This window comes from Electrona antarctica, assembly GCF_951216825.1.
Source record: "Electrona antarctica genome assembly, chromosome: 18".
NCBI classification, from domain to species: domain Eukaryota; kingdom Metazoa; phylum Chordata; class Actinopteri; order Myctophiformes; family Myctophidae; genus Electrona; species Electrona antarctica.
The window spans coordinates 11976967-11987698 of record NC_136799.1 but is presented as its reverse complement, the minus strand read 5'-3'; the positions used below and the strand labels follow the sequence as shown (position 1 = coordinate 11987698).

General features: G+C 43.5%; 1 protein-coding gene across 1 annotated transcript; it reads right to left on the bottom strand.

Moving 5' to 3' along the window:
- Positions 1-3535: 3535 nt before the first annotated feature.
- Positions 3536-9371, bottom strand: pax1a (paired box 1a). The gene is made up of 5 exons (XM_079527743.1): positions 9077-9371; positions 8014-8631; positions 6932-7065; positions 6148-6361; positions 3536-4774 (listed from the first exon to the last, which is right to left on the bottom strand). The coding sequence occupies exons 1-5, from the start codon at positions 9078-9080 to the stop codon at positions 4668-4670; spliced, it is 1077 nt and encodes a 358-aa protein (XP_079383869.1). The 5' UTR covers positions 9081-9371; the 3' UTR covers positions 3536-4667.
- Positions 9372-10732: the final 1361 nt, after the last annotated feature.

Below are 10732 nucleotides of genomic sequence, written 5' to 3'. Positions count from 1 at the left end.
GGCTCCCTGCTCACCATAGACACATGGATCTGGCTCCCTGCATGGCTGCTCTCACCATAGACACATGGATCTGGCTCCCTGCATGGCTGCTCTTACCATAGACACATGGATCTATGGCTCCCTGCATGGCTGCTCTCACCATAGACACATGGATCTGGCTCCCTGCATGGCTGCTCTCACCATAGACACATGGATCTGGCTCCCTGCATGGCTGCTCTCACCATAGACACATGGATCTATGGCTCCCTGCATGGCTGCTCTCACCATAGACACATGGATCTATGGCTCCCTGTATGGCTGCTCTCACCATAGACACATGGATCTATGGCTCCCTGCATGGCTGCTCTCACCATAGACACATGGATCTGGCTCCCTGCATGGCTGCTCTCACCATAGACACATGGATCTATGGCTCCCTGTATGGCTGCTCTCACCATAGACACATGGATCTATGGCTCCCTGCATGGCTGCTCTCACCGTAGACACATGGATCTATGGCTCCCTGCATGGCTGCTCTCACCATAGACACATGGATCTATGGCTCCCTGCATGGCTGCTCTCACCATAGACACATGGATCTATGGCTCCCTGCATGGCTGCTCTCTGCACCATAGACACATGGATCTATGGCTCCCTGCATGGCTGCTCTCACCGTAGACACATGGATCTATGGCTCCCTGCATGGCTGCTCTCACCATAGACACATGGATCTATGGCTCCCTGCATGGCTGCTCTCACCATAGACACATGGATCTATGGCTCCCTGCATGGCTGCTCTCACCATAGACACATGGATCTGACACCAATTGTGATCACTTGTGCATCATGCAGGAAACCATGCCGGTTCAAATCCGAGTAGAATTGGCAAGTTAGCTTTAAGTCAGATGCAAGGAGGCAACCAGGTGCTCAGGAGGTGTGTAGGTACAGTTGGGTGCCACCGATATTGTCCCTTATCATTTGACCCATTTAGGCCTGACCTCAAAATTTAAAAAAATCCTTCTAAATCCTCCAGTTTTCTGAAATAAATATTTTCACGATTTTTCAAAAATAGCAGACCGGCGCGCTATGAGCTTGTAGATCTGCTATTTTTCAATAGCTAAATTATAACAATGTTTAAAACACCAAAAGGGGTTCCCGCCCAAAATGGGTTAACTGTCCTTTTGCGCATGATCACGCAAACCTCAGCAAAAAGAAAAGGACAATATCGATGGCCTCCAACTGTATAAAAAATGGTAAAAAGGTGCTCCTGGGATCAATCGGGATAACACAACGATATAGAGCAAAGAGGAGATCCGGGCACACTTAATGTTAAAAGGAGGAAAACTTTATTGAACCAGCTTTAAGTCAGAATTAGCTTTAAGTCAGATCAGACAATATTTGAGTTGAAGGGCCTTAATGAAGATGATTGTACGGGTCAAACTTCACCAAAATTGTTCCACCGAGTAACAACGGTGCTATATAAATTATAACAGCCTTTTTCTTTTTGGTCCCTATATATAAATTGGATGCATTTATTAAAATAAATAACTAAATAAAGAGCACTGCACTTGGCTCTTATCAGGAGTAGGTCCTGATATGCGAAAGAAAACAACATAATATTGATAACATTTGAATTACTTGCTAGATACATTTAATGAGAAATGCAATCAATTTAAAAAAGAAAAAAATCTCCAATATTCTTCCAGATTCTGTTCAAATGCCAGTATGGTATATATAGGACTGATAGACCTGCTTCTCTGTCTGCCTGTCTGTCACATTGTCTAGGTCTGTGTAAAGTGGCTAAAGTGATGCCACTATTTCAAGCTTGATTAATTTTATTGTATGGAATTCGGTGCAGAAATCACTACTTGAGCCAATAAATGAACCAGCTGGCATTCTGCAGGACGTGGATATATAGTTACTATACTGGCCTCGGCAATTGAACACATCCTGACAGATTAACAGCTTTTATTGGCATTATAAGAGTGGTTGAAATTAATTGTATGAGCAAAATAGCCCAAATTTCCTCTCTGTACAGATTAATAGTAGGCCTAATAAATAACAAGGAATGTGCTTTGTCATCAACACATCTAGTCAAAATATTGGGTTTTTGGATACTGGTATAGCTAAGCATTTGATGCTGAAGGAAAAAAAATCAAGTAGGCCTATGGTGACTATTATGGTCTATATTTTCACATGATATTCGACTATAGGGCCTTTCATACATGTGTATAGGTCTGACCATATTGACTGTATCTCATTGCCAACGGCTGTACGAATGCTAAATAATTTCGGAACGAGAAATGCTGTATGTATATGTAAACATGTAAAATGTGTTCATATCGGCCTATAGCATATAATGAACAATATAGTCCGACTATCTCTTTGCCATACTTTTAAATGGCATGATTAATGTTCTTTTAAAAATGAGTATAGGCAGCCCATGCACGTTGCGTTCCCTGCAGTGTCAAAGGAATGCGGGCCAAATATTGAGGCTATTTGCTATAGGCCTTTCGGGTTTCATTTCCACGCGCTGCAGTGCGTGCATGCATCACAAAAACACAACGTACGAATGACATGTGGCTGCAGTCAGACGCACAGAGAATATCCCTGCAATGCATCCCATCCCCAACAATTAAGATCCGTGCATTCCGTTTGAATTTATATGAAATTATTATTAAATATATTTTAGGCCTATAGCCCTGGCCTATATACACAAATGCTCTTGCAGATCACCAGGGCTTTTTAGCAAGCGACACTGTTGCGCGACGAAGTGTTTTTACTTTAGATTTAAGTGGTTAATTGGACGGGGGCCGATGTGCGCACTGCCTGCACGCATTGGCTGGCTACGTGCATGTTAACCATATCCACCTCCAAAATGAATGCGCATGATTAGTCATCAGATAGATATAGATTTCCCTCGTAGCAGGTAAAGCGTGATAGCATCGCTACAGGCGCCAGTCTGTGTCATGGTTCACTGCAAGTTTAACTGGAAGTGTGTTGGCATCATTAAATCCATGCGTGCATGCATGCTTGCTTGCACAACTGCATGCATTAATCCCTCTCATTTCCCTCTCGATACATGCCACCTCAGCAACTGATCACTTGATAATATAGCCCTGCATAACCCATATTAAGTTGTTAACCCATCTATAGATCTGATCGGATAGGCTAAACACATGCACACACCTGATGATGTTTTTTTTTATTTTTATTTTTTTTATTGCATAGGCCTATGTGTATTTGTATGTCTTTAGTCCTAACTGTTTTTGATTAATTGAAAATGGAGGACCCCTGAAGTAAACAAGTCTTATAGTGCTTTTTCATGGTTTTATCCTCTTAGCAGTTTTTTGTATTGACCTTGAACTGTACCCATTCTACAATCTGTTAATAAAATGTTCAATCAATCATTTGCAAGTATACAATAGACGATGTGCAGTATTGATTACAATGCTCTCAATGCCCGATCATATTGCGTTGGATCATATAGCCAGGCCTATGGCACATGAGGCCTATATATACATAAAACAATTATATTCATAGCAGCAGGGAAATGTCGGATGTAAGAAAGCCTTTATTTATTTTTTAATATTTACAATGAATTTATAAAAAATATATCATTAAAGCTTTTGCAGATATTTTACATTTTACAATTTATCTCTTTGTTCACATCGTATAGTCGCTGTGGAATGGAATCAGATAATTGCATGACGTTGGGTTGGTCTGTCTATATAAAACAGGAAAGTCCCCGTTAAATAATGGAGGGGGCCGGTGGGTTGAACTTGACCCCCCTCCACGTTTTAGACGTTTAGAATAAAGAATCACATCAGTGACAAACAAACAGAAACAAGTGTACTTTTTTTGATCCTGTGTAACAGAATATAATAGGCTTAAACATGAAGTATTTCTTTGGGAGAAAAGGGATTTGAAAAAACTACCAACCACCGCTGTCAAAAGCACCAAAAACAAATACAATCCATAAAAGCTTACATTCATATGGCCCATAGGCCGATCATATAGTTTTTAAAAAGAACTGTTAAAAATAAAATCTGAATGGGCCAACTGTAACGCCTGGTTTATGATCCGTCGTACCACGGTGTGGCGCGACCGAAAATAGCCATATCATCACCATCACGCCAAGCGTCGCGATCTGGCTATATTTTTCGGCGAACGACGCCATACGACGAAGCACAAACCAGGCTATTAAAGTCACACGATCGCTGCATGTGTTCACACGGGCATGCATGCATGGCAGATACAAAGATACAGTCTACCATTCATTTTCAATGGAAGCCAGCGACATGAAGATACAAAGATACATCCCGACGTGTGTAGTATAGCTGCTGCATGCAAAAGCAGAAAAGCTACAGCAGCTATACCAAGCTACAAATTAGTTTGGTTGTTTTTTCAACTTCAACTACAAAGACACACATCTACAAATACGCGGTGTAGCTTTGCATCTTTGTATCTTTTGCATCTGCCCGTGTGAACGCAACAAAACACCCCTGTAAAAAAAAAGAACAACATGGCATAGTGCTCTCACTTACTGTTGGGGGGGGGGAAGAGTTCAGTTCTTGAAATGCGTTCAAATCATAATGGATTCTGCGCGTCTCTCTCTTTTCTTTCGCGTAGTAATTTGCTATAAGTCCAGTTTGTTGGTGCTTGTTGTTGTTGTGGTTCAGGTGGTGTTATGAGGACGAGGTAGGGAGGTTGAGTCCGTGGACGCTGTTTAACGCGTCATGCTGCTGCTGCTGGTGTTTGGTCAGACTGAGAGGACTGGGCGGCTTTCTGTCCCCTGCGTGCACAACAACACACACACACACACACACACACGTACAACACACATGCACATGTTTATTATATAGGCTATATGGAGCACATGTGCACAAACACCCCGACATATTGTTTTCTATATCGAAACTGTGCGTGAGGAAAACGCATCGATTATATTGCATTCCATAGCCTATTTACCGCGGGATTAAATTAGTGACTGGCTCGACGATATTTAGAACCATACATGGTTGTTGTGATGAAGCCAAATACATTATTTATAAAGTATGCGCAATGTCCTTTAAATAAAAAATAATAATGATTACTGAGTTTTTATTTTCTGTGAGCCATGCATGCGTAACAATAATTTCTGGGACGACTCAAGAGTCACGACCGTTGTCCAAGTTTGACATGTCAATATTTGATAACCAGACCTGGCTGTAATTAATCACTTCTGTTTTCATAAGAATGACAGAACGCAAATTGTAATTCCAAAAAAGTGTGCGCGTGTGTGTGTGTGTGTGTGTGTGTGTGTGTGTGTGTGTGTGTGTGTGTGTGTGTGTGTGTGTGTGTGTGTGTGTGTGTGTGTGTGTGTGTGTGTGTGTGTGTGTGTGTGTGTGTGTGTGTGTGTGTGTGTGTGTGTGTGTGCGCGCGCGCGCGCGCATAAGTAAAAGTAAAAAAGTCCACGAGTGACACAGGACTATCATGAACGCTCATAAAATATATTTTTTACAGAGTATGATAAGAGCAGGAAATGCATTATATGCTACACACATTCTACGTTTTATTAACAAATACATCAAAATTAGTAATACATAAATAACATGAATTATCATTATCGTTTTCTTCATATTATCATCATTATTCCATGTGTAGCCTAACCCACATTTGGACAGAGGACTTTGTTCTCTCGTTCAGTTGAAAATAAACGGTGTGCGGGGTATATAATATAGCAGCTGTGTCCAATTTTCAAATTACGCCAAAATATTAGGCCGCGTTATCGCTGCCCGGATCAAGAATGGCACGATAGAACATGCATCCCAACAACCCAAAATTAAATGCCCAAATGAGCCTGTGCGTGCGTGTGTGTGTGTGTGTGTGTGGGGGTCGCGGACACATTCTTCTGGGTCCCCTTAGTTTTTGTTTCCTATACATTTGGTTTTTAATTATTGTCATTTCAAAACATTTAGGCTAAAAAATAAAATAAAAATTAACTTTTCATGAATTAATAATAATTTCCTCCAGTATATGTCATGAATGTCATTAGAACAAATATTGGCTATTTTCACTATAGCTTGGGTCCCGTGGGCTAATTTAATTTTTGTTTTGGGTCAGACACGGGCTGAAAAGTTTGCGAACGACTGCAATATGCTATGCTAAAATGCTACACCCACCCACCTTCTCTGGACGGGTGCTTGAAGCCCATGGCCGAGTGCAGGTCCCCGGCGTGCATGGCCGCCATGCCGCCGCCCGGGTGGGACAGCGCGGGGGTCTGGCTCTGCCAGTGGTGTCCGGGGGTCACGTAGCCCCCCGTGGGCCCGGCGCTGTACACGCCGTACTGGTTGGACGACGTGTACGCGCACGGCACGTAGCTGGACAGCGTGGACGACGGCTGCAAAAAGATCATAAAACATACACACAAATATAGTAAAACAAAAATAAACATTTAACATAAAACACACACAAATAATAAACGCACATTTGTCTGGCCTTCCCTAAAATTATGTATTTCGTTTTCGTAGTGTATAGCCTTATATGCAATGCATTTGGAATGTATTTCATATTTCATGAAATATATACACATGCAATTTCACAGCGTTTATATATAGCCTAAATTATATAGGCCTATTCTGTATCAGAAATGTAAACAGTATAGCCTGCCTTCTTCAAGGCCTGTGTGTGTGTGTGTGTGTGTGTGTGTGTGTGTGTGTGTGTGTGTGTGTGTGTGTGTGTGTGTGTGTGTGTGTGTGTGTGTGTGTGTGTGTGTGTGTGTGTGTGTGTGTGTCGCGCGCACGCACGCACCGTGTTTGTGGTTGTGCACCATAGAGGAGAAAAGTAAATGGTGTAATTACACCGTCACACAAGTTTGCATAACTAGCAGTGTGCGTGTCGTTTAGGGTGAAAAGCTGCGCTCCACAGAACCGCAGCATGCAGTCTCCCTCTCGTCTCTTGTTGTGTTTACCTGCGCGTATTTTATATCCGCCTCAATGGACGCCTTGTCGATGCCGTTGACAGCGTGATGAGCCGCGGGGAAAGACGCTCTGTTGACCGGACTCCAGTCCTCCATCTTACCGTAGCCATCCGCTCCGGCCATGGCTGGTTGACAAAAACACACACACACACACACACACACACACACACACACACACACACACACACACACACACACACACACACACACACACACACACACACACACACACACAATATATATATAACATCATCATCATGTTTAATTGGTCGGGAAGCGTAAAGATCACACATCACAAAGTTCTATAGTTTATTGTTGTTGATTTGTTTTGTTTGTCAGATTGGCGTCACAATGAATTTATCTGTTTTCAATTTGTGAATCTGTATATTCAACAATTAATATTTTAAATGCCTTTTTAAATATTGTTCATAATCATAACAGGCCTCAGTGCTATATATATATATATTCCACAACAAAATATCTGGTGCTGAGATAACTAAAACTAAATACATTGAAAAGTAATTCGAAATAAACACATAAAACCTTAAACACCATTTCAACTTATTTTAAATGTGTACGTCCTTTATTTAATTGATTAAATCGACGTTTCAGCTCGTTTCTTTATATAGTCATTTTAGCCTATATTTGATAGGGCCATTTTGTACTCATGCAGAAAATCCACAGGTGCAGGACTGACTGCATAGGCTATCATTTATCATCCAGAGAGGACAGAACATGTCTCTCCAAAGACGTTGAAAGGGATTAGAGAGGATCTCTATACGTCAGCAAGATGTTTACAAAAGCATCATTCCGTGAAAAGGCCTATATTGACTTTCCTCATTGCTTTCTTGTTGAATGATTGAATGATGAACCGAGGCCTATACGTGTCTAATAGCTTCATATTGTCCTGCCATGGCGGACTGAGTATAATAACACAATAATAGACATTATATGGCTAATGGACATATTATTGAAACTATTGAAATGCAGTTAGAAATACTGCAGATCATGCACGCATGACCCCGAGGCCTATATTATAGTCGTGCAAACTGCCGGGGATTAGAATGACCCACCTGACTGATCCATGAACGCCCTGATGCCGAGGATGTTCGTGACGGTGTGCGCCGAGGGCCAGGCTCTCATGCTGACATGGCTGGGCACGCCGCCGGGGCTCATCTTGCTGCCGTTGGGCGACATAGCGTTGGGGTACGAGTAGGGGTAGATGTGGTTGTAGGAGAGGCCTCCGCCCTGCGGGCCGCCCTGCTTGCCGCCGTCGTACTGGCCCGGCTGAGAAAGATTCCCGATCTTGTTGCGTAAAATCCGGCTGATCGAGCTCACCGACGGCACGTTGTACTTGTCGCACACGGCGTCCGCGAGCAGCCTGTCGCGGATCTCCCACGCAAAGATCCCCGGGTCGCCCTGCTTGTATTCCCTTATGTTCTTCACCACGTTCGGCGTGGTGACGCGCGGCTTGCTGCCGCCGATGGCGCCGGGCAAGATCGAGCCCGTCTCGTTGTAGCGCGCCAGTATCTTGCTCACGCAGCCGTGCGAGACGCGGAGCTGTCTGCTAATATCACACGGTCTGATCCCAAGCTGAGCCAGCTCCACTATGCGTAGCCGTATGGCGTTGGGCAGGGGTCGCCCGTTGACGAACACACCGCCTAGCTGGTTCACCTCTCCATAGGTTTGCTCTGCGGGAAATACAAACATATACAGAAGTTACCCATTTATTAATCACGCATAAAGGCTAATAAACTTGTGAAGGCTTGCATGCATGCACGGCAACAGAATGCCACATTAAATGGCTGGAGAGATTTAATTTCCCAGAATTCTTGAAAAGGAATTTTGCTTTCGATATTTAATTGTGCCATTACGCAACGACTTGGAAAACAACTAAATTAAAAACAGACAATAATATATATTTCTGGGTCGCCTATTGTCTTGCTATAATAAGCCTCCGCATAAATTGGTTCGGCACAACTGAATTTGCACCACTTTATCTGGTTTAACTACGATTCCAGTATGATAAACCTTACGGTTATGTTTCTGCGCTGTGTGCAGTTCAGGCGTGGTGGTGGCATGGCTATATGGTTCCTATCCTGCCACTGAAGCATGCAGATGGTAACGCAATCTTACCCATTTGCCTATGTTGCGAGATGCTGTGGAATAGTTGCCCCTCAATGGCTGAACGCGTTCGGTTCTCCCTTCTGCAGCAGAAGGAAGGCAGTGAGACCCACACGGGAGGGAAAACAGCACCTCTTCAGTTCAAGGCAAGCCCACCCTCTCTCTCTCTCTCTCTCTCTCTCCCTTTTGGATTTACGGCACTGTTCCCCTTCTTTTGTGGAAGAAGAGGAGCGTTGGAATAAGAGGGAACCGCCGTCGTTATACAATGGCACCAAAAGTGATCTTCATCCGATAAAGACAAAATTGAGTTATCCCGGAGAGGGCTGAAGTTTGCTGGGATTAATCTGACGCGTCCTGCGCGTCAATCTTTGGGGCCGTGACGAGGACGTTGTTCTCGCTTGGATTTCATTGGTCGGCCCGCTCTGGACGTGCTGTAACGTAACACGCCGGCTCTCAACGTCGGGTCCGCGGACCGCGGGGTGGTCCAAATGGACCCTTACGGGTCTGTCACTCCGAGGGTGCACAAACGGACCGTGCGGGTCCATTTGGTTGCATTTGCACACCCTCGCAGTCATATTAACGCTGACAAGTGATTGAACGAAACTTTTTACACTCTCAGAGTTACAGACCCGTAAGAGTTTATTTGGACACATCTGGTGGGCCCCGGACCGCACGTTGAGGAACGCGGGACGTAACACATGCGCCATCCGGTTTTGAGAAACACAACCTCCCCGAATATTTTGCATATAGGAGGAAAGGCAGGGAAGTGACAGAAAGGTTTCATCCAACATGCAGCCCTCTGGTAAGGAATGGTAGTCTTAGTGGATTCATAGAAATATAGTCGAATTCAGCTGAGATATATAGGCTATACTGTAAAGAGCTCTGTGTCTGCCTTATGGACAACTGGAAACGGCATATATAACACATTGTTACCGCGGCGCACCGTGCTTTATTCACATGGGTGCGCATGCATGCGTTAAACAGGTTATACTAAAGTTATATAGCATTTCCCCCCAGAGAAAGGGTCTATATTATAGCCTATATAATATTAGTGGATCGGGGTTCGTCTTGCAATAAAATATTAAAATAAACAAAGACAGTAAATACATGTTTTCTATAGCCGTTTTTATTCATAATCCCTAAATAGTAATATATTGTTTTTATTTTGGTTTTCACATAGGCCTGTACAGTGTGGAGAGAGAGAGAGAGACACAGACAGACAGACAGACATGTAGACAGACAGACAGCAGGACCCATTAATACTTACACGGAAATGTCGCTTACCGAAAAACATAGTAGCCTATTCTTTCCCGGCAAGCGACACCACCGCCCTATACAGCGGAGTATATATATAGGCTTTATACACAGACATATAGCCAGTGGGCTATATAACAAGCCATTATCCGAGCATCAAGCACGGGTGTAAAAAAAACAAAAAAAACATGCAATGTAATCGATACCTCTGTAGATCGCATGCGCTCCCAGACTATTGGATATCGACTGGATTCCAGAGGCGTACATTATCACAGCATGTTTTCGCGGAGTTTCCTGTGCATGCATGGCAGTTTAGAACGAGCCAACGAGCATCAGTTTATGGTCGCTCGCAAAATGTCACTTGTTAAAAGTTTAACGGTCGACCCGAATGGTAACAAGGTGCCGGTGTGTCCG